Source organism: Haliotis rubra, unplaced genomic scaffold, assembly GCF_003918875.1.
Source record: "Haliotis rubra isolate DU_JTF1 unplaced genomic scaffold, ASM391887v1 Scf86, whole genome shotgun sequence".
Lineage (NCBI taxonomy): Eukaryota > Metazoa > Mollusca > Gastropoda > Lepetellida > Haliotidae > Haliotis > Haliotis rubra.
In genome coordinates this window covers 1,286,198-1,311,405 of record NW_025767590.1, presented here as the reverse complement: position 1 = coordinate 1,311,405, position 25,208 = coordinate 1,286,198, and the positions used below count along the sequence as shown (strand labels likewise).

General features: G+C 39.9%; 1 protein-coding gene across 1 annotated transcript; it reads left to right on the top strand.

The window, feature by feature from the left end:
* The first annotated feature begins 9,788 nt into the window (after window positions 1-9,788).
* LOC124262860 (sequestosome-1-like) lies at window positions 9,789-21,911 on the top strand. The gene is made up of 5 exons (XM_046697441.1): window positions 9,789-10,829; window positions 12,839-12,934; window positions 13,894-14,214; window positions 19,811-20,195; window positions 20,766-21,911. Exons 1-4 carry the CDS (start codon window positions 10,694-10,696, stop codon window positions 19,969-19,971), a joined length of 714 nt encoding a protein of 237 aa, XP_046553397.1. The 5' UTR covers window positions 9,789-10,693; the 3' UTR covers window positions 19,972-20,195; window positions 20,766-21,911.
* The last annotated feature ends 3,297 nt before the right edge of the window (window positions 21,912-25,208 follow it).

Genomic DNA, 25,208 nt, shown 5'->3' with positions numbered 1-25,208 from the left:
TATATATTTGTGTGGTTGTTAACGTGGCAAACTGTTGCTATAGTGACCTAAGCTCACTCTCGCTTGATTAACCAGAATATGAGTTCTGGAGTCTTGATTATGACTCTAACCTTCCCAGAGTAGATAGCAGCAAGATTGCTTATGAGACATAAAACTAAAATCACAGGCTGATAATCCTTGGCAACCAAAACTGCATTAAAACATAAAGAAATAGTTATGTTCGTTTGTAAAATACGCCAAGTCCACACACTGTATCATGCTACATGCCCTTCATCAAACTCCCTTTCAATGAATTTCTGTGCACTCAATATTCGTTATCAGCTTCCTGGGGATTATACAACCCAAGCTCTCTTTGAGGTACTGGAAGGTAACCGTCACATTGCCATCTCATCATTTTATGGGTTAAAATCCCATAATTGATGATTGGCTCATTAAAACCGATCAATCATCGAAAATAATTGGTTAGCATCATTTATGAAATTTTCCTGGTTATTTTTGTTTGCGCAGAAACAAAAAGAAAAAAACATGTAGTTCTTTGATTCTTTTTGTGCAAATTGCACATCTTTAAAGGATGACTAGTATGGTAGGAACATTAATTTCTTGGAGTCTTTAAGATAAATTCAATCATGACTTGGAACAAGCTTGTAGTGCTTATGAAATGTAACAGACAAAACCAACCTTGTGAAAAATATTGTTAATGCAAAAAGTTTTTCAGAATTTTTTGTGTTCGATTATGAGAAAACATGATCGATTGCTTGGTTGTTTAGTCACTGCGACCATTCTTCGATTATTTCAAAATAATCGGACCACCACTACTGGGTACCCATTCACTGCTGGGTGAACAGAGGCATAATTTCAGAGTCATTTGTTGTGAGACATAACACACTGTAACATGGGCTTCTGTTGGACTAGAGAGGGGTGGTGGGGTAGCCCAGTGGTTAAAGTGGAATGGGTTCGATTCCCCACATGGGTACAATGTATGAAACTCATATCTCGTGTCTGGCGTGATATTGCTGGAATAATGCTAGAAGTGGCGTAAAACTAAACTCACTCACTGTTGGACAAGCACTAGAAACAGGCAGGCATCAAGCTGGCAACATGTCACCTATCCATCTACTCTTCACCTCCTGGCTTAACTTCACCTTGTACTTTTACAGGTGTGCTATAACATAGGATCAAGTACCACAAGAAAGTAATCGAGCTTGTTAGCACATGGCAGTCATAGCAATATCATGGCGCTGTGTAAATACCACATGTGTAATCAGTGGTGGAAAACATAACAAATTTTCTGTGGAATTCCTTTATTTACATCAGGATAAATTTCAGTCTCAGTTCTTTTACCGGCAGGATAAATTCCAACAGCAACAACAACCAAAAAACACAAATATGCCCTCGATAGTACACCATTTTCTGTGTAGACATCGCACAGAGAAGGGTAAGAAAACACTCAAGTAAAGCTCAAACCCAAATAAACTTACTTACGTATAAATTGGAATATCTTAAGAACCGTTGACCGGATTCTTTTCATATGTGGTACCTAGGTTCATCACAGCAAAAGAAAAGTCCCAGTCATGTTTGGTGACCTTGACCTTCATTTCAAGGTCACAAGGGGACTTTAACGTTTTACCCATGTCAGCGAGATATCTCAAAAACCGTTCACTGGATTTTCTTGATATTCAACACCAAGCTTTATCCAGGGGAGTTGCAGGGCCCAGTCGATTTTAGTGGCCTTCACTTAATTTTCAAGGTCACTGCAGCACTTAAAAGATTTCGGCATGTTAACCTGCATGTACAGATTGTCAGCGAGATATCTCATTCATGAGGTAACGTGGATTACACTTTTATGGAGACATCATATTAAACATATATTCTAAAAAATTTAAATCATATGAAGATATGTTCTGGGTATGAACGAAAGGGACAATACCTTTTGTCGAAAATGTAATTTGTTTTGCTCACACTAGATGAATTTACTTTGAAATATTCACTCAAAATGTTATACTATCAGTGGAGACATGCACGTTTTGGTGATTTCGGCTTTGGCTTTGTACCCTGAGTCACACACATGAATAACAGATTATTAACAATTTCTATATCCCGTATACCTACCAAGCCTGTCGCTTAATATAAACATGAAATAAACAGGTGAATTCAGTAAAAAAGGTTTTTTTAATGCGGAGACACGTAAAATTACAAATGGTGCACATTTCGTGTGAATTCTGTATCAGGCTTACAGATAAATGCAGTGCTTAATATGCCAAGAATGTATACAGTATACATGATCAGTCATAATGATAATGACCATTAAGTATTACATGTTATATCCTTGATAAATGCTGATGTCAACACAAGTATTATATTTTAGGGAAATTTTGTGGAAATGCAGTGCTTAATATGCCAAGAATGGACGTGATCAACATAGTACCATATTTATTATTGACTATGTATTTTTTATATATGTTGAACTTATAATGAATATGCTGGATGAACATAACGTCTTGTCTAATTGATTCTACTGGACTGATCCATTATAAGAAATAGGTATCAGCTTGAGGATTAGTTGTTCACTGAACCAGAAATGTAGTTGTTTTAAGCTGTCTAAGATATGGCTGTCTAAGTTTTGGGAGGTTACCAAATGGAGCAAGCCCATTAATGGACTTGTAAACAAACACAAGAAGTTTGAATACAACTCTGTCTTTTACAGGGAGCCAGTGTAAGTCCTTCAGGATTGGTGTTATGTGCAGATACATATGTGTGCGTGTTATGAGCCTGGCAGTTGAGTTTTGAACACGCTGTAACTTGTCCATGTACTGCTGCTGTATTCCATCAGGGAGACTATATGTAGAGTATCCCTGATTCCATAGAGTAGACTGTTGCAGTAGTCCAGACGTGATGTCACAAATGCATGGGTTAGGCATTTTACTGATGGTGTGTCCATGTACCTGCTAATCTGTCTGATGTTCCTTAGGTGGTAATATGCGGATTTGCAGATGTTACTGACGTGATTTTCCATGCGTAATGTTGAGTCAAAGATGACGCCTAGATTTCGAGCATGGCTTTCTGGTTGAACAAACGTGTTTCCAATTTGAACTCCAGGGACGTTGAACTTTCATTTTGTTTGTTTGGAGCTTATGATGAGAATCTCAGTTTTGTCATCGTTCAATTTCAGAATTACTGTTCATCCAGCATTTGATCTCAGCTATGCAATTTGTTATTGTCTGCAGGGTATTCTGTACAGAAGATGCAGTTAGTGGCTTGTATCCAAGATATAGCTGAGTGTCATCAGCATAGAGATGGTAACTGAGATTGTGGGCTCGGGCTATATCACCAACGGGTATGGTATATACAGTGAACAGGATTGGGCCTAGGACCGAGCCTCGTGGCACTCCAAACCTTAATTCTCTGCTCTCAGACCTTACCCCATCGATGATAACTGATTGCTTGCGTCCAGTGAGGTACGCTTGAAACCATGATAACCCATCGCCAGTGACTCCAAGACGTAACAGTAGAGTTTCCAAGAGAGTGGAATGGTCTATTGTGTCAAAAAGTCGCTGATAGATCCAAGAGCACAAGATTTGCCGCTCCCAAGCTCAAGTGAAGTTATTTCTGTGCTGTGACCAATTTTGTATGCTGACTGCATGATATCACCAAGATTGTTGTCCAGGAGGTGTTGTTTCAGTTGGTTTGCTACAACACGCTCTATCAATTTGGGAATGAATGGCAGATTTGAAACTGGACGATAGTTCTTAAAGACATTTGGTTCCAATGTTGGCTTCTTTAAAAGAGGGTCCATGCAGGTGGCAAAGGCACTGTAAGTCCCCATGGTCCCTAGTATGGTGATCTACCTTCAGTTGTTGGCGATCTATAGCCCATTTTTACATTGTATTGTCCAAAAATAATTTTCTTCTTTTACAAATATATGCTAGCTAGTTTTAACTCAATCTGTGATAATCTAGTGGTTTTACTGCCCTTCGTTGACAGGGTTTTATATATTATATGTATGTATTATGAATTTAGTTTAGTCACGATATGGCTGAAATATTGCTGATGTGATTTTAAATCTTAACTCACTCACTCTTTAAAGAGATGTTATTAGTGCTTCCTTCAGTGACGATGATATCTGGCATTGACTTAATTAGTGACTGGTTCACTGTGGATGTAATAGTTGGCATGACGGCCTGTGGGCTGTTTTTAATAAGCCATATGTTGGACAAATATGACACAAGGCAGAAATGTAAATAATAACAATAGTGATAACAAAACTTAAAGTAGCTCTCTGTCACTCTCCAAGAAACTTTTTCCTGGACTAATACCTAAATTCTATATGTGCCTTACTTCGTTCCTATCACTACTCTCATTACCTACATGATCCCAAACCACATTACCTACATGATAAATACCTATGATAAGTATAGCATGCCAAACCATTGTGGGATATACGGCATTTTACTATAGTGAATGATTCTGACGGTATAATACCGTTTAACCCCAAAGCATTGTGGGATACTGTCATCCACGCCGCCGCCATTTTACGTTGGGTTTGATTACACGAAGACGAATCGTTCCAGAATCAGCTGCCACAAGACTCATCTATTGGTAATTTGTACTATACGATGTCTAGAGTATGCAGATTAAGGACTTACATGTTCACTATTTAGCTTTTCTATTGTTTCCAACTGTATTTTGTGTTTGACAAATGTAATGACGTATCGTTGCAAAGAATGTACTTTTGAGACCTCTATCTTAGTCAGTATGTCAGACATTATCGTTTACACAGAAACGTACCGAACATTGTGTTTCCATGTTGTCAGGAGCTTTGTGTAAGACAATTTCACACGTACAGTGCGTTTCGAGCACACGTACTGCGTGATCATGGGCGCAACACAAACACGAGTCAGTCAAGGTCAGTAAATGGCCAGTCACATGTGAATGTACATCTTGTATGTAGGCAAAGCTTTTGTGACAGTACATTCTCTCGTATCGAGGAGCTCTTGAAACATTTGCGTCAGCATTTAGACAGAAGGGATCCCATTGTTTGTCCATTTAGATCATGCAATACCAAAATTGTACATAAATCAACATTAGTTATATTGTTAGAGACCTATATTGTCATCAGGACATAGGGAAATGTTTCTTTTTTTGTTTGCTGTTAATGCACATCATTTTGTCGCCTCTTTCCCCAGCTTAAACAAAGTACGAGGGGGTATAGCTGTATACAGCATATACTATGCCAACTTAGGTTAACATCGTTATACTAACTCTGATGATGTAAGAAAAGACCAGCTTCACACTGAAAACAATAAAATCTGAATCATCTGGTTCAAAGATTCATCTAACACAGTTGTATTCTTTTTATTTGAATAGCATATATTCGCAGCATTAAAAGCAAGACAATTATAGATATAGTTCCCATGTTGTAGCTAACATTCCAATGCTGTTGCCTTTCAGCTGTTATGTGCAGGTAACCTCAGTAAATGGTTATTACTTTATTTGGCTATACATGCACAGGAATTCTACCGGCTGCCACAATTTCACCGTATATTTTACGGTATGAATACATTCGGTACACCGTAAAGCGACTGGTTTTGTACCGGCAGCACGGCTGCCAAACTATTACCGTATATTTTACGGTATGAATTATTACGGTATCCCGTAAAGCTACTGGTTTTGTACCGGCAGCATGGCTGCCAGAGTTTTACCGTATATTTTACGGTATGAATTATTACGGTATCCCGTAAAGCTACTGGTTTTGTACCGGCAGCATGGCTGCCAGAGTTTTACCGTATATTTTACGGTATGAATTTATTACGGTATCCCGTAAAGCTACTGAGTTTTACCGGCAGCATGGCTGCCAAACTTTTACCGTAAAATTAACGGTAAAGTTTTACAGTGAAGGCTCACGTCTGCACAACGTCATGAGGCCATTGGGATGGTCCGTGGAGAATGTCTCAACGACAAGTGGCTGCACATTTCCACTGCTGCCGGAACACCATTTCGGCACTGGTGAGACGCTACCAGAACACAAATGACGTCATCGATCGGGCCACGTTCTGGACGTCCACGTGTAACAACGCCAAGACAGGACAGGTGGATAAGGGTGACCCATCTTCGCCACAGGTTTCAGACTGCAGTGATGACTGCCAGAACCATCAGGACTTCGCCGTATCCACTAACACAGTTCGACAACGTTTACGTCATCATGGGCGCATGTATGTAGGCAAAGCTTTTGTGACAGTACATTCTCTCGTATCGAGGAGCTCTTGAAACATTTGCGTCAGCATTTAGACAGAAGGGATCCCATTGTTTGTCCATTTAGATCATGCAATACCAAAATTGTACATAAATCAACATTAGTTATATTGTTAGAGACCTATATTGTCATCAGGACATAGAGAAATGTTTCTTTTTTTGTTTGCTGTTAATGCACATCATTTTGTCGCCTCTTTCCCCCAGCTTAAACAAAGTACGAGGGGGTATAGCTGTATACAGCATATACTATGCCAACTTAGGTTAACATCGTTATACTAACTCTGATGATGTAAGAAAAGACCAGCTTCACACTGAAAACAATAAAATCTGAATCATCTGGTTCAAAGATTCATCTAACACAGTTGTATTCTTTTTATTTGAATAGCATATATTCGCAGCATTAAAAGCAAGACAATTATAGATATAGTTCCCATGTTGTAGCTAACATTCCAATGCTGGTATGTGCAGGTAACCTCAGTAAATGGTTATTACTTTATTTGGCTATACATGCACAGGAATTCTACCGGCTGCCACAATTTCACCGTATATTTTACGGTATGAATACATTCGGTACACCGTAAAAGCGACTGGTTTTGTACCGGCAGCACGGCTGCCAAACTATTACCGTATATTTTACGGTATGAATTATTACGGTATCCCGTAAAGCTACTGGTTTTGTACCGGCAGCATGGCTGCCAGAGTTTTACCGTATATTTTACGGTATGAATTATTACGGTATCCCGTAAAGCTACTGGTTTTGTACCGGCAGCATGGCTGCCAGAGTTTTACCGTATATTTTACGGTATGAATTTATTACGGTATCCCGTAAAGCTACTGAGTTTTTACCGGCAGCATGGCTGCCAAACTTTTACCGTAAAAATTAACGGTAAAGTTTTACAGTGAAGGCTCACGTCTGCACAACGTCATGAGGCCATTGGGATGGTCCGTGGGGGAATGTCTCAACGACAAGTGGCTGCACATTTCCACTGCTACCGGAACACCATTTCGGCACTGGTGAGACGCTACCAGAACACAAATGACGTCATCGATCGGCCACGTTCTGGACGTCCACGTGTAACAACGCCAAGACAGGACAGGTGGATAAGGGTGACCCATCTTCGCCACAGGTTTCAGACTGCAGTGATGACTGCCAGAACCATCCCAGGACTTCGCCGTATCCACCCCAACACAGTTCGACAACGTTTACGTCATCACGGGATCAGACCACGACGTCCCGCCAGACGGCCTATCCTGACACAACGTCATCGACAAGCTCGCCGAATGTGGTGCCGAAATCATGTCCGCAGACCCTTGTTTTGGTGAAGAAATGTTGTTTTTACAGATGAGTCCAGGGTTAACATTTCCCATAGTGATGGACGTCAACGTGCCAATAGACGCGTGGGAGAACGTTATGCACAGGCCTGTGTCTTGGAGAGGAATCGCTTTGGTGGTGGTTCTGTGATGATTTGGGGTGGAATAACAGCACGCCAAAGAACTCCTTTGGTGATTGTTCAGGGCAACTTAACTGGTGTGTACTACAGGGATCAGATTCTTCGACCTGTGGCAATTCCTTTTCTGCAACGTTATGGCCCTGGGTTAACATTCCAACAGGACAATGCCCGCCCTCATACGGCAAGGGTTGCTATGGATTTCTTGCAACACCACAACAACGTTGACTTACTGCCTTGGCCTGCAAATTCACCGGATCTCTCCCCGATAGAGCATGTATGGGACGAGATGGATCGACGTCTACGCCGTCTTCCTCACCCGCCAGATAACGTCCTTGACCTTGCAACAGAACTTGAGAGAATCTGGCGTGACATCCCACAAGCCTTCCTTGCACGTTTGATAGGCTCTATGCGTCGTCGATGCACTGCTGTTCTCAATGCCGATGGTGGACATACCCGTTATGATCCCTCCATTAAAGTTTATATGTACCTTTGACATTGTTATCGTACTTATCAACTGGGATAATATTTTGACAATGCGCAGTTTCTTTATATGGCTAGTATATGACACGAGGCAGAAATGTAAATAATAACAATTTATTCTGTTAAATAGAAAACAAGGAAAATAACGAAGTGATAACAAAACTGAAAGTAGCTAATATGGTATTAGGTATTTAAAGGTTAATTTCATCTAGTCTCTTGGTCAGTATCTTATGTGGTTGTCATCGCGCATGTTGCGGTTTTGTCCATATTCTCTAGGGTCGAGATCATGGTGATCTGGACTGTTTTTCCCCATGTTTATAAGGTTAGTAATCTCTAGTCTTGTGTATATATTTATTGTGGTTTTGTGTGTGATAGTTGATGGTTATATTGGCTATAGTTTAAGTATGTTTAATCTCAGTATCCACTTTCTACTATGTGTAAATATTTTATGTGGTGGTAACTCACAGTATAGTGAGTTATGACATTGCTATTAGTGTAGGTTATAACTCGCATTAGAGTGAGTTATCATACTGTTTTTATAGTTTAAGTTTAGCTCACAGTATAGTGAGTTAGACTAATGTTACGTTTTGACTCACAGTACAGTGAGTTGTGTAAGTGTTATATTATATATTTATAGCATTACATATAATCATTAATTATATTTCATCTAAGTATAATATTTAGTAATAATCTTATTTTCCATATTCCTATCACATTAAAGCATTATTACTATTAGCATTATTATAGCTACCATAAATAGAGTGCGTGTGTGGATGTATGTGCGTATGTGTGGTTAGATGTGGTTGTATGTAGCTTTTACCGTAGTTACTCTTTTAATCATTTGTTGTAAATATCATCTGCACATGGTATTTATTCATCCTGCAGATGACGTAAACACCAGCAGTGTCACCTATGCATTGAATGCAGGAGCTCAGGTCATACCAACCTGGTATGTTGTTATCATTGTTATTTCAATTGTATTTATCATTGTATATTGTGTAACATCTATCATATGTGTAAATGTTTATAGTATCAATGCCATGTAATATAATTAATACATGTGCATCATTCATGTGCATCAGCAAATCATGTGTATTACCATGATATTATTCATTTATATATCTGTGGGGTTGTCACGGTAACGTGTTGGCAACAGTAGTTATGATTAGTTATGTATATACGTGTACGTGTGTGTGCGTTTAATTAAGTATTTGGATAAGTTAATTCAGTTGATATGTAGTAATGTGATTCCTGTCAATTATTGATTGTAAACTTATATTGTCATTTTAACATGTTTCAGGCTAAAGCTTTTGTTTATTACATTCGTTGTAATAAAAGTCCATCCGCCTCACACCCCAGGGGCTTTGTGGTTCTTGTTAGAACAATAACTACATCCTGGCGCTACTACATTTAGAAGTTGGTATAATGAAGTTGCTGTAGAACATATCCATAGAACTCTCCTTGTTGTTCATCATACCAACTTCTAAATGCCACTCAATATCAGTGGTGTCTATAAATATACCCCGTGAGCTAACCCACGAAAGGTCACGACGAAGTGTTACCATTGGCTAACACAAAAGTAAACAACTTCCCTGCGGTACTACTGTCAGCAGCTTCCGCTTCCGCACCCAACATGGCGGACAGCGAAGCGATACGATAGATACTCAGATTTTTACTGCTTACCGTGAGTAATAAGTAGAATGAATGACTACAAGATTATTACGTCTATAAAGTACATAGATAATAGGTGAAAACGTGATTATAAGCCACCCGATTACCCAATGACCTATTTGATTACCTTACAGCAATTGGATTGAAAGCCAACAACCTCCTGATACGGCGACAGATAAATACAAACAACCCAGTATATACCACACAACAACCCATTTATAAACTATAAACTGCCCGAGTTCCTGCAATGGCAAAGCCAGCCAAGCGGGCACGTGTGGAACTTACTTTAAATCAGAAAATGAAATTGATACATGACTTTGAATCTATCCCTCGGCCATCTCAAAAAGAACTTGCTTTTAAATATCAAATTGCCAGACAAACAGTTTCGGACATTCTGAAGAAGAAAGACTTCTATCAGACTAAATGTGAACAAAACATTGGCTCCAAAACAAAACGCTTCCGTGAGAACAGTAAATTTGATCGCATCAACAAACTGACATATAATTGGTTTTTGGACGCCCGCAGCCAAAATTTACCAATTTCTGGTCCCATTCTGAAAGAAAAGGCTCTCCAGTTTGCATCACAACTGGACATTGGCGATTTCAAAGCTTCAGATGGCTGGCTAGCATCATGGAGAACACGTCATGATATCAAACAATGGAAAGTTAGTGGCGAGAGTGCGAGTGTCAATACTGATCATGCTGATGTCATAGAAAATTTTAAGACAGGTTTAGACAGCTTCCACTGTATAACAACAAATCCACCTTTGAGGGACACTGAATCGTTGTCACTTCACAAAGGCAAAATGATGTCTGTTGTAATCAAAGCATTCCTGGAGCGAGATGGGAACCCAAAGGCTGAGATCCGACGTTTCGGAGTTACAGGCTGAGGCATCTGCAAGTTTTACTTACATATTTTTGAAGGTGTCAGAAGTCTTTCCGGGACTTGTCACTGGAAACTTCAACCTCTTTTGGAAAGGTGAGTTATGTGTGTGACATGGGCCAGTAATATAAGCAACACTAATTACACCTAGCTAGGTTATATATAGGATCAGTAAAGGACATATTCTAGTACTTTCTTGTTATTGTTTGTTTTTCTCCTTAAGAGGACATTGGTGGTTTCTCTACAGCCAATTCAAGCTAGTGGCAAAACATCCCAAGACAATACGGTGTGTTGATAAAAAGTGTGGTTCAATTTGAGAAATTTAAGAAAAATAGTTTGGGTTGGAGGATCCATATCTGGGTTGATCAGGAACCTACATCATATTTATGTTTTGGTTTTATGTGAATTTGTATTCAGGTGTCATTTTTTATCACTATTTACAGGATTGTTTATATATACTAAGCAGCAAAAGAAACGACAGTTTGGAATTTTCCTTTGCAGAAATGGATAACTGTAAACTCATTTAATGTTTTGATTGTATATTTTTGACAACATCGCCAACTTTACCTGAGCAAAGACATTCCTTCCCAAACTCAGAATGGAACCCAGGAAATGGTTTCAGAAACACAACCTGATCTCAGAGATGGTAAGGTGTTCTCCATGTTTTTCATGCAACTCAAGCTGCACGTGCTGTTCACAAGGACCATCCCTATAAAATGCACCTTCAAACCTGGTTGAAACATTCACATTACAACGTCAGCAGGATGCCGCGACTCACGACAGCTCAGAGGAACAAGGCCGCTAGGAAGACTTGAAGCTGGCCACACTGCACAAGCCGTTGCTGATCACTTCCAGGTCAATGTTCGGACCATCTACAGGTCTGCAGTAACTTTTCCGGGCCACCAACACCACAGATGATCATCCGAAACAGCATGCCAGACAATGGGAACACACAGAAGACCAATCAGTACTGATACAGTACGCTAACGTCTTAACAGCGGGAACCTCCATTGCCATAGACCTTACCGTGGACCTATCCTCACCCCTCGTCATCAGCGTCAATGTCTACAGTTTGCCCTACAACACCAAAACTGGTGATACAGGCAATGGAGAACTGTTCTGTTCACAGATGAGAGTCGGTACTGCGTATCAACTGCAGATTGCAGAACATGAATATGGCGACGACGTGGCCAGCGTTACTCAGACCAATGTGTTATGGAAAGAGACTCATGGGGAGGTGCAAGCATCATGGTATGGGGTGGAATAGACCTGAACCAGAGAGTGGGAAGAAGTGGTGTTCCAGAACCTTGGTCCAGGGAGAGGAGGCGGCATCACAGCGGTGCGCTACATCGACCAAGCTCTCAGACCCCACATCATACCACATTTCTCACGTCACCGAACAACATTTTCCAGCATGATAACGCCTGGGCCCATACTGCCAGGGCTACATGTGACTTCCTACAGCAGAATGGTGTCAACATTATGCAGTGGCCAGCCCTTAGTCCTGATTTAAACCCAATTGAACATCTTTGGGATGAAGTTCAGAGGAGACTGAATAATGTCATACCAAGGCCGAACACAGCTGATTTATTGCGCCAGGCCTTTCTCAGAGTGTGGTTCATCAATCGATTGGTGGATTCGATGCATAGACGCTGTGCTGCAGTTATTGCCGCTCATGGTGGTCACACTGGATACTGAAGTCAAGGGTCTAAATGGACTGCAAACGTTCACGTAATGTCTTGAAATTGTGCTGAGTTATTCATTGATGTGTCAAGATATTGTACACAAAAATGTTTTTGATCCGCTTATTATGTCCATTTCTGTAATTATTTGATTACAGTGCCTATCTAATTTTGAATTCGTACTGACGGTTTTTGCTGCTGAGTATACAATTGACAAATTACAAATATGATAGGTGTTAGAATTATCTGTGAAGTATGGTGACATTCAATGTGATATGTTCGATGTGAATACATTTGTCTTCCATATGATAGCTTGGCAACAGGTGTTGAAGATGAGTCAGTGAAATGATACAATTGAGTATATATAGATTGTATGTATTTTCATATTTAATGGGTTTTACATATTTTTTATTGTTTCTCCAGACAGCGATGGGGACCTGGTGTCATTCTCTTCAGATGAGGAACTGATGGAAGCCCTGGGCTTTGTAACTGATTCCGTGTTCAGAATCTATGTTAGAGGTGAGACTGGATGTATGTAGATTGTAAATCTTGCAACATTGTAGATTGTTAAATCAATAAAGGATATAGGACAGTTATTTGTACATTTGATGGACTGCTGTTAATGTCAAAGCACATTTCCTGAAATGAAAATTTCAGTAATAGTTGTAAATATTTCTGTTGGGAAATTCATGTTTCTTTCAATAATTTTTAAACATAGGGGTACAAATGACAAATTTCAATTTGACTACATTGTGAAATGAGTATTTCATTTCCTTCTGGTCTGTCTTTTAGAGAAGGATTTATATTGACCATTTACCTCAAAAGAAGTTCCTTACATGTATTTCAATATATATACTTACAAAAAATAAATCTTCAAATGGAATTTAGGAGTGATACTTATAAATGGGGAGGAGTAAGAAAGTACTCTGAAACATTGTGTTCCTAACAGAATCTGGCAGCATTAAATTTAGAAGATGGAAGTCATTATTAAACCCTACATAACTCTTCAAATTTTCTGTTTGTACATCATGTTGTGTAAAAATGAAAATCACAGCTCAAAAACCCTAGATCTGTATTACAAGCTAATGATCTACAAGTCATACAGTTATACAGTGAGCTACTTGGTAAGGAAATATGTGTGTTCATTGACACCATGAGAAATCCATAACTTTGTGATTATTAGGTATCTCCAGCTGCATAATATGTCACAACTTTGAAAACAGTACTTTATAGAGAAGGATATTCAAAATAACCAGCTGTTTCTCCAAGTCCCCATACAAGCTGTTGAAAGTGTTCTTAGCTTGAACCTAAACAAATATTATATTTAACATGGACAGACCTTAATGTAAAAATATAGACAGACCAGTAATAGTTTATGTCATTCTTGTAAAAATATAAATTTAGTAAACAAACTATGCAAACAGTTTTACATTTGGAACAAGGGCTGTTTCACACTGTTTGCTGATTGGACATTTCAGAGCATGCTGCAACGTCATTTGCCAGCAGCAGCGGCTGCAATGGAATGTTCCACCCCAATGTTGTGCGTGATGCATGTAAGAGGGCTGTCCGTGGCATCCACTACAAGTGTGTGTGCCCAGACTATGATCTCTGCAGTCAGTGTGAGGCTAAAAAGATCCACTGGCACAACCGTCATGGTGGATCTGGCATGGAAACGGAGGGGGATGTTCCCCCTGGGGCGGACATTGACCCTAACCAGGACGGGGAACAGGATGCTGGACCCGAGGAGGAATATCTCCACAATGTGGGAGAGAATGTGGCAGCCATGATGGACCCTTTCGGTATGTCAGTCAGTATCATTATAATGTGTTACATGATGGTGTGACTTTTTCGCAGTTTGTTGATGCATTGTGAATTAATCCTGGTGTGTCAATACAGCTTTTGGAACAAGGAGGAGTGCATATTTTTAAACTGATCCTATCTCACGTATTGTACTCTCTCTCTTCTTATTGACAGCTGAGTGGAAACAAACTGTAAACAAAGTTTTTGGCCTCTCTTGAACCCTTCACCCAAACACACCCCAACTGCTCCCGTTCCTGGACAGCCTGTTAGCCCCTGAGAAGCATGCAGCCTGTGCTCCGATGGGTCATGTGACTCCTTTGTTTAGTCATTCACTTTCTTGTCACACTAGGGTGCTGACGTGTTGTAAACTGTGGCAAATAAACTGACTTAATAACCTTTAACATCATGGGGAAAGAAGATTCAACGTCAAGGAAAAGAAAAGTTTGCAAGAAGACCTTCTACATCCTTGACGATTACGTCCCAGTCCTCGGCTGCACCACTGACCAGCAATTACAACTTACCTTCAACGAACCAAACGTTCACGATCCACGTTCAAAGAACCCCTTTGTCTTGGCCACTGCATCTCAGCCTTTGCACTTGATGTCAAGTTTGTCAAAACTTGTCTGCTTCGGTGATCCCGCTCATCTCTACCTATTTGTCGCAGGCTACTAGAGCGATGCAGCTGAACCTACCTGTCTAGTGGGATCATTCCCGAGATACATAACTTCAACCTAACAGGACTTCACTGGTAAGGAACTTGGTTACAGTGAGAGTGGAGTCTTTGTGATTTTGCGACAGAAACTTCATGATTTGTGACAGAGCCTTTGTGATTTTAGCAGCTGCAAGGCCAGGGTAAGGTAATAAATGTCCTATAGACGTCCAAAATCAACTTTATAAGGGAATTAATTGCATGTTTACCTCAATGCTGTGTTCCTTCAGGAAGGAAAATAGTTATATTACTCTGAAAACCCTTGATAATCATGTAAAGTCATACATTTTTAAGATTTACATACCTTTTTAATGATGAATTGATGTATTTTTAAAAAATGATTGAACAAATTATTGTAGCATAAAAAGTCAGCATTCTGATTGGATTTATCTCCCACTATAAAGAAGCATGTGCTGTTTCATCAGCGAAAAGAAGACACATAATCTACAATGATTTGGTCTATTGTGACAGAATTTTTTTAATTATTAACTTGAAGTAATGGAAAATTCATTCATGGTCACAGATAATTCATAATCACAAAAATAGAATTGACTTGACACAATTTGTAAAATTTTGTTCATGAATCAGAATTGGACGTTTCTAATAATGTATCTGTGGTGTCTAAAGATCTGAATGTTTGAAGCTATAATTCAAGGTGATTTAAGCTGAATATACAATTTAAATTTTTCGTCTCTCAACTGTTCCATGTCAGGACAATGTTGATATGGTGATATTTGTCCCATGCTTTTAATTCCATCATGAAGCATATGAATTTTGCGTGAATTACTTATAATAGAATTGTGCAGAATCAGTTCACTTTGGTTGAAAATCTCCTGGCATAAATATTGCTGTAAATACCTTCCTTTTTCACATAGTTTTCTCTATCCTTAGATTTACATCAATATTCCAGAAATATATAGTTCAGTAAAAACCAATCTAATGAATCCAATTATTGGATTAAAATATCCATGAATCGCCACTTGAACAGGAATGTAAAACTACAGTCTATTCTTCAAGCCTATAGTGTTTATTCACATATTGTGACAACACTTCTATTCATGATTGACAGATAGTCATCATTATTCACAACAATGTGAAGGTTACAATCATCATCAAAATCATCATGAACATTGACTAAATTGTCTTCTTCTGAAAATATAGGAATTTTCCGTTACCATCATATTGCAATTGCAAATTCTGCGTTACCAATGGTAAAGACTCTAAAATTCATTAAATTTCTAAAATATTATTTTAGTGAAATTGATGTTAAAATATTGATATATATGACACAATTTCATGTGAAAAACTTGACATAATTCGTTATGAATATTTTGTCCTTCATGGGTTGTTATCATGATGTTTTACTCATATTTATTATCAAAATGACTTTCATTGCAAATTATGATAAAAATGGTATCTATGCTATTGCTATATTTATTAAAGTAAATTTTTAAGTTGCAAGATGATATCATGTGTTGATGAGGAAAATTACAGTCTTTAATACCTCAAAATATAGCTATAATTACCATTTTATCTTTTTATAACACATATTATTGCAAAGACTGTGTGACAAATTACAAAGACTGTCACAAATCATAAAGTTTCCGTCGCCAGTCTAAGTAAACTTAGGCTCAGTATTATTCATTACACTGCTATACTGAGTCTAATAAAACCTAGTAGAAGATCGTGTCAGCTAACCTTTTGGACTGACCAATCAGAACACAGCTTACCAAATTGCGAAAGTTAACATTCGCACATACCGTTTGAACCTTTACCTAAAAAACTCGAACGATTCTGAATGCTATTTTTCGCACGATTGCTTCCGAGTGATACACGCAATGAGTAAACAGTCTCTGAAAATAGCGTTTTTGTCAATATTCAAGGATGTCATCTTGCGAAAATATAAGCAAATAGTAACCATGTCATTAGAAACCCATATGCGTAGATACTGCAGGTCAAATATCTGTGTTTTATGCGGATTTTCGTTTGTTGATAGTTCAGTGTCAGCGACCAGAGAAGGGAAAATAAAAAAAACAACGTTTTGTAAGTCCCGCCAAACCCTAACAAGCAGTTGTTGTCTAATTGGTTAAATCCGTTCAGCCATTTCGTGTTTGATTGGACGGTCATGGGTCGCTCAAAGGTTAGCTGACGCGACCGACGTTTTGTTTGACTCAGTATAGCAGTGACTCAATACTGAGCTAAGTTTACTTAGACTGTTTCTGTCGCAAAAATCACAAAGACTCCACTCTCACTGTAACCAAGTTCCCTGCCAGTGGGACTTGGGGATAGCATCGAACTTGTAGATACGACACACATGCTAGCATGGATAGCAGACAATCAACAATTGTCTCTAAGCAAGACCCCAGACGATCTGCTATCTACACTTCTGGCTCACATTCAGCGAATGCTAATGATTTGCCTAGTGGACATCAGCCTACTTCCTTGACAGTGAAAGATTGGGATCTGGTACATTTACATACGGCGATCTGGAAAGCCTGACACACTAAATCACACCTCATGGGACGAACACTGCAGAGTAGACCTGCTTTGGTAACCATGGTCGAGTCCTTACCTAGCCAATGGGATCATCCAGGATTTTTTTACCAAGGTGAAGTGAAATACTCAGTTCCAAGTATCGGTCGAACTTCTTAAAGTACAGAAGATGCAAGTACTACAGCCTGTTCGATGCAGCCGCCGACACAGTATGTTCCGACGGATCTCGACTTTCGAGATTCCTTTCCAAGCAGAAACTTTTTTCAACCTAGAACAAGAAAACAACTCAGATCCACATCCCACGGCAGAGGTGCACAGAGCCCCAGACGCAGCTCGTGGACCTGGATCCGACAAGCTATGCCCGGGGTCCTCCTTTTTGGCATTTCTACAGCCTGTGGCTATTAACCCACATCACGAAACACATTATGCAGTCTCTGCATCATCGAGGCATCGTGTTCAAGGCTTACGTCGACAATTGTATACGAGTTCAAAGTGATCGACACATCCTCCTACAACAACTACAATTCACCACCAGCTAGAGTAGATTCTCAACATCAAGAAGTCAGAACTGATTCCAACTACATATGCGCGCACTCAGTCTACCATCTATTGCACCAAATATCAAGGTCAACCTGATAATGCACTGGTGACGTCATACAGGGTGTTGACAGGAGGTACTACAGTAGTTCTTCTGAACTTGTTAGATGACCACGCTGGCTACTATTCAGTTCCACTGTACTATCACATGAAGAGCATTCATGAGTGCGAAGTTTTGACTACATATTCGACAGCATGCAATGCCTGTGCACCAGATCTATAACATCAACAGGGGGCTACTGCATTTTGCGAAATAACGAACAGAGAAGTGAAGCGCGTCAGTGTTAGCGAGACATCGAATGCGCTTAAACGCAATAATTGCTCCCCATGAGCAGATCCTACTACCTTTGTCAATCCATCAGTACATTCAGTGGTGGTTCAACGAATCAACATTTACGGAAGAGTTCTGTTCTGCGTCTGTTCCTGAGGCTCGACAATCCCCATGCGATCAGTACATTCAGTGGTGGTTCAACGAATCAACATTTACGGAAGAGTTCTGTTCTGCGTCTGTTCCTGAGGCTCGACAATCCCCATGCGATCCTTCTACTTTCGTCGCTCCATCAGTACATTCAGTGGTGGTTCAACGAATCAACATTTACGGAAGAGTTCTGTTCTGCGTCTGTTCCTGAGGCTCGACAATCCCCATGCGATCCTTCTACTTTCGTCGCTCCATCAGAACATTCAGTGGTGGCTCGTTGAATCAACACATCGTAGCTCTAGCACTGACACAGAAGAAAACACTGCGACAGTGGCAGGAGTTGCTGGGCTTACTAATGTCAGCCCAAGCCCTCGACCAGAGATCAACTACAACTACAGCCGATCCAGAGGATTCTATGGCTGTTCCTATGGATCGCCAATCCTACCTTCGTCGCTCCATCACCACCTGTGTTGGTAGCTCGACGAATCAAATGTCTGCGAAGGAATTCACTTGACACCGCATCACCTATTTGTAGATGCATCACTTCAAGGATGGGGAGCTCATCTTCACGATCAACAAATGGCAAGTCTGTGGTCATCCGACAAACAGTCCCCTCTACATCAACGAACTGGTGTTCAAGGCAGTCATCCTAGCCATTGCACATTGGGCAAAGGATCTGCATTTGACCTGCCTTCTCATATGATCAACTCGGTGATATGGTACATCATTCACTTGGGTTTAACAGGATCTTCGCACCTTCTAGAGTGGGCAATCATAGACTCCCTGGCGGTCTCAACAACAGCAAGTCACATACTGGGAGTAAAGAACGTCATCGCTGACTCTCTGTCCTGGTCAGACTGACCGTCCCCGACAGAGTGGAAGATACACCAACAGACTGACCATTTTCTCGCGAGTTGGGAACATGTGATAATATTGAGGTATGAGATTGGATCGCAGATCAAGGTAAAATTGGCACACGAGGCAAAAGTGAAATTCATCCTCGACAACTGGTATAATACAAAAAGGGCAAACACATTTATTTCGTGGAAGTTTATATCTGCCCTTTCCTGTGACTTGTCTGTTGTAAATCCAGTGAAAAGATTGGCATTAAACATAACTGATATGTGCTTTGTGTTGGTTCTGTGAATGAGAACCCAGACATTAACATAGGAAGTTCACATCTAATTGCCTCTTTTTGTTAATATAACAGATTGGCCTTCTCAAAGATATTTATTCCACACCAGAAATGTTTTGATAAAAAACCCATTTGATAGGAATTCTGAAAGAATCATTTATAAATTTGATACCTTCAGTTTAATATGGATTAGAGGATAGAGATTAATGTTGCAACTGTCTACAATTGTCTTTTCTGTCTTAGGTATTGATGTGAACTCCGAAGTTGAGCATCAAGGTCGCCGTCGTGGTGGGCAATGTCATGGAGCTGGCCGACATGGATGTAGAGGTTTTGGAGGAGGATGTGGAGGACCCAGAGATCATGGTTACCAAATCCGCCATTGCCATCGTCGCGAGTGGCAATAACCAGGACAAGGAGGTTGGGAAAGAAGGTGACGAGATGAGAGAGGAAGCAGAAATCAAATCCATAAAGCAGGAGGCACAAGACTCAATGGCTCAGGATGTGTCCAGATCTTCCAAAGCTCTAGTCACGGACATAACAAAGGGTCTGTCAATCAACGATGGTAGTTCTGAAGGAGAGTGGACCGTTCTGTTAAACTCCAGATCTCCACCAAGCCCTCCACACCCAGGTTAGCACTTATAGCACTTTGTAGTTTGGCCACATTGGAAGCCATGTCACATGTACTACAGTTTTTCTTTATTTGTGCTTACTGTGTTCTCATTAAGTATTGGTCATTTCGTATATGGGGAGGGGCAATGGATGGAGAGTCACCAAAATGTATCACAACTGTGGGAAGGTGGGGGGTTGAAGGTGTTGTAAAAGAATAAAGTTATCAAAAATTATAAGGACTGGTTATGTATTACAGGGAGGGTATTCAGGGGGTGATGGGCTGGGGTATGTTACATTGAGAGGTGTGGTACAGACCTGAGTATTCCCCACTCATGACCAGTTCTGAACACAGGTTAATTAGATACAGCAGATAAGTAAACACAGGTGTGTTTTTTCCTGATACTGCTTCACTGACTGCAGTTAATACTTCGTGAACCATTTAGTTATATTCTGAGGATGTTACTGCAGTGTATTCTGGTCAGAATCCAGTCCATTAAAACCTTACACAAAATAGTTCATGAAACAAGTTCACAAATTGTTATGCTCGGTACTGTGAATAAATGTTTTTGAGTTAAAATTTTTCCTGCAGACCCCAAGATTTCTGAGGCTCTCCATCAAATGTCCCAGATGGGTTTCACAAATGATGGCGGCTGGCTGACACACGACTGCTTGAGGCCAAGAACGGAGACATCACTCAGGTGCTGGATGCAATGAAACCAGATCGCAGAATCAACGAGGGCTTCAGAGCCTGAACACCTATCCAGACTGTGACACACTCTTACCACAGGCTATACTTTCACTGGGTTAACCGCCTCCATGGTGTAGTGGTTAGGGCGTTCGCCCGGAGAGCGGGAGGTTGGGTTTTTTTTAAGACATGAAAATATGGTACTTGTTGATCCCTGCCTGGAGCTTTGCATTACTGGGTACAACAAGGGCTGCTCGGCTCAGAGTCAGTGTAATGTTCCCCAGTTGAGTATTCATGCTGAACTGCAGCATGGTATCTCAGTGAGCTAGCACTAAAAAACCAGCAGAAGTCTGGGCTACTACAAACAGCCACACATACACACGTCATGCATGTCATCATATGTACGACGTTAAACCCCATTTCACCTCACCTTCACTGTATGTGACATGTCATTTCAATGCATTGTAAGATACTTTGAAATTGTGTGGTTCAAATACATGACACTGTAATCAAACTGTACCAATATCAGCCTTGTTTTAATCAAAGGTTAAACAGTGACCCCGCTTGTTAGAAACTAAAGCATTGAGAAGTCGATTGTAACATGTAAAATTCAGCCTCAACAGTGTAGATTCATACAATAGTACTGTTTTTGTCCATGAGTTTGTTTTGCAAAACTGGCAACTCGATTTTGATTCAAGTTTTCAACTGAAAATTGACACCTCTGATATTTATGTTTACTGTAAAGTAAAATACAGGTACTTCATCCATGGAAATATTGTAGGATTTTGTTCATGTTTCACTGCATTTACAGCTTTTTTGTTGTTGCTTCTGTGTATGACTATTGTGTGTAGATTATAATTGTCTTGAAACTGGGTATTGTTATTTGATTGTGAGGAAAACCTTGGAAAAAGTAATGGGGTTGTGTAAACCCTGGAAAATATAATTGGGCAGTTCAAACCTTAGAAAACATAATGGGTGTTTTTTGTATATCTACATGAAATGTTTGTCTTGATATTCATACATGGCAGAAAATAAATTTATTTCAATTGATTAATGGTTCGTATTAATATATATTTGTGTGATTGTTAAATATCAGAGGTAAATCAAGCTGTTCATGTGGCAAACTGTTGCTATAGTGACCTAAGCTCACTCTCGCTTGATTAACCAGAATATGAGTTCTGATCTTGATATAGTATTACCAGAATTTTTTGATAAAGTTGTTTCAGCAAATATCCTATAAATGTATATACACTATAGAAGTTTACTTATTGAATTACTTCAATGAATATGTTGAGATATGATTCTCTTACAGTCTGAGTGTCTTTTTTTCTTCTTTGTGAGACCTCCTTGCCCTGCAATACACGACTGAATGGGCCTAGGTACACAACCATTCAAAGTTTGTTGGAAATCGTGTGACAGCGTATCCCAATACTTGGCTACTTCATTCTTCATATCCTCAATATTTCTAAGTCCTGTTTTGTTTATTCTGTCCTTCATCAGTCCCCACACATTCTATAATGTTAAGATCTGGGCTGTAGCTGGGCCTGTCTAAAACTTTTTTTGTCCCACAACCACTGCATGTTTTGTGAAGCCCGCAGTGTGTTTGGGTCGTTATCATGTTGGAAAATGACATTGTCTTCATACAGTGTTCGGGCCGTTGGAAGGAGGTGACATATCCTTCCTTTGTCAAATTTCCAACGGCGTCACTCCATGTGATGATATCCCACCCCACATGTGAAGTATCGGGCTATGTTTAGGGCGTTGGTAGATAGGTTTCACGGTATCTTTTGTCCAACTTTTCACACGGTTCGGGGTAAAAAGCCAGAAAGAACTTCCATCAGAAAAGCAAACATTATCCCAATCTTGATTTTCGTGAGCCGAACACCAGTTTAAACGTCATTTTTTTCATCTTTCATCAATGAATTCCAAGCTTTTTCACCCAATTACGTCTTTCTAATTCTTGTAAAAGGGTTTCATTATACACCTGAGGACTTCCTCCATTAATCATCTCATTCCTGGTATTCTCAACGCTTTTCTATTTTCCCCTACTCACAATCTGACCAAGTCGCCGGCGATCCGTAGTACTGAACTTCCTTAGTCCAGCATATAACTATGAACTTCCTGGCCTCACTGCCCCTGCCTTGTGCTCACATCCAACACGTAACTGAATTTTCTGTTCAACTCCAGATCTCCACCAAGCTGGAAAGTTCTGTATCCTTTAAACATAGGAATGCCATGTCTACCAGTTAACTCTTTTCCATTAGTTACACCCCTTTCAAAATCATCTAGAGCCAGCTTTCTTTTCTGCTGTCAAATCTGCCATGTCAACAAAGGAAGTCGTCTGCTACACCAGGGGAGATAACTCTTGAAATAGTAAACGGTTCATTCTTAAGCCTACAAGAGTTGCCTCCCATATTGAGTACACCTTACCACTTAATGTAACACCTATTTAAAATCGTATTATCAGTATTAGGAAACAAAGATTTTCTCAATAATTTCTGGGAAAACTGTACACATTAAAACTCTAACCTTCCCGGCGTAGATAACTGCAAGATTGCTGATTGCTGGGGCATAAAACTAAAGTCACTCACTAATAATCCTTGGCAAAAAAAACTGCATTAAAAATGAAGAAATAGTTTTGTTCGTTTGTAAAATACGCCAAGTCCGCACACTAAATCATGCTTCATGCCCTTCATCAAACTCCCTTTCAATGAATTTCTGTACACTCAATATTCGTTATTGGCTTCCTGGAGATTATACAACCCAAGCTGTCTTTGAGGCGCTGGAAGGTATCGGTTACATTGCCATGTCATCATCATGCTGGGTTAAACACATCACACATGTAACATGAGCTTCTGTTGGACAAGCACTAGAAACAAGGAAGCCTCAGACTGGCAACATGTCACGTATTCACCTACTATTCACCTCGAAGTACTTTTACAGGTGTGCTATACATATGACCAAGTGCCACAAGAAAGTAACCAAACTTGTTAGTACATGACATACCCAGTGATTTCATTCAAAACCTCGTGTATTCTCAGTTGGCAATATAGTGGTGCTTTGTAAATATCACGTGTAATCAGTGGTGGAAAGCATGACGAATATAACTGTGGAATTCCTTTCTTTACCACCAGGATAAATTTCAGTCTCGGTTCTTTTACAACCAGGATAAATTTCAGTCTCGGTTCTTTTACCAGCAGGATAAACTTCAGTTTCGGTAACAAAAAAACCCAACAAAACATGCCGTCGATAGTACATCCTTTTCTGCGTAGAGATGGCGCTGAAGAGCATAAGAAAACTCTCGAAGTCAAGCTCAAGTAAGATTCGTGGTTTTGTCCTTGCTGTTTATATTTTCTACAATAATGCTTATAGTTGTTAATTTTGGTTAGAAATCTTGCTACCCCTTTCGGTGTTTTCTCGGGAACCACACGAAGTTCTTTATTGCAGTTGAACGTGAGATGGCTGACAAAGTACCACCCTGGATGTTGATCATCATAAGTTTTCCAGTGAGTAAGCGAGTTTAGTTTTACCCCAATTTTAGCAATATCCCGGCGGGGGGGACACCAGAAATGGGCTTCACACATAATACCCATGTGGGGAATCGAACTCATGTCTACGGCATGACTAGCGAACGCTTGAACCACTAGGCTACCCCACCGCCCTTTTCGGGGTCAGAACATTTTTAGAGGCATTTTTTTTAGAAGCCGTAAAGATGAAGGAAAACCAAGTTCCTTGCTTGATAACGGTGTTAGTATCTACACGGTCACCGAAACGTCGCATGCAATAAAGACGTTGACTATCCATAAAACTTGGTTTTCCTTCAGGTCAGAACTTGTCTTTAGCAGTCCATGATTGTCGTGAAAGGAGACAACGGGGTCGTATGGGAATGCTCACTGACTTGGTTGATATATATCATCGTATCCCATTTGTGAAGACCGATACCGAGCGCCGTCATATATTCACATAGTTGTAGGCGGAGTGCTACGCTGAACAACAAATTCAGAGAAATATTTACGGACCGTATAGCTGTAATGTTGCTGAGTGTGTCGTTATGGTCACTCACACTTGGGAACGAGTGGCTCATCGTATCCTATTTGTGTAGACCGATACCGATATACATATACATGTATACATATAGCTGTAGGCGGAGTACTACGCTGAACAACAAATTTAGATATACGACGCCTGAATCACAGGGTGTTCATGGTCCTAAAAACCAATTTTCCAGAAAATCGATCTTGAAGTTTAGAACAATATTTTCTAAACTGTTCGATAAAATTCTTTGGAATTGTGCACATGCATGTGTTGTATCAAAAAGACTTGGAAAATAACCAAACGTATGTTAAA

What these genes read in the sequence shown, in the direction of transcription:
- LOC124262860 (XM_046697441.1), top strand. Translation starts at nt 10,694, where the DNA reads ATGGGAACCCAAAGGCTGAGATCCGACGTTTCGGAGTTACAGGCTGAG. An exon ending in CTTCAACCTCTTTTGGAAAG is followed by an intron (nt 10,830 to 12,838) that starts GTGAGTTATGTG and finishes TTGTTTCTCCAG; the next exon opens with ACAGCGATGGGGACCTGGTG. An exon ending in AGCCATGATGGACCCTTTCG is followed by an intron (nt 14,215 to 19,810) that starts GTATGTCAGTCA and finishes TTTCTGTCTTAG; the next exon opens with GTATTGATGTGAACTCCGAA.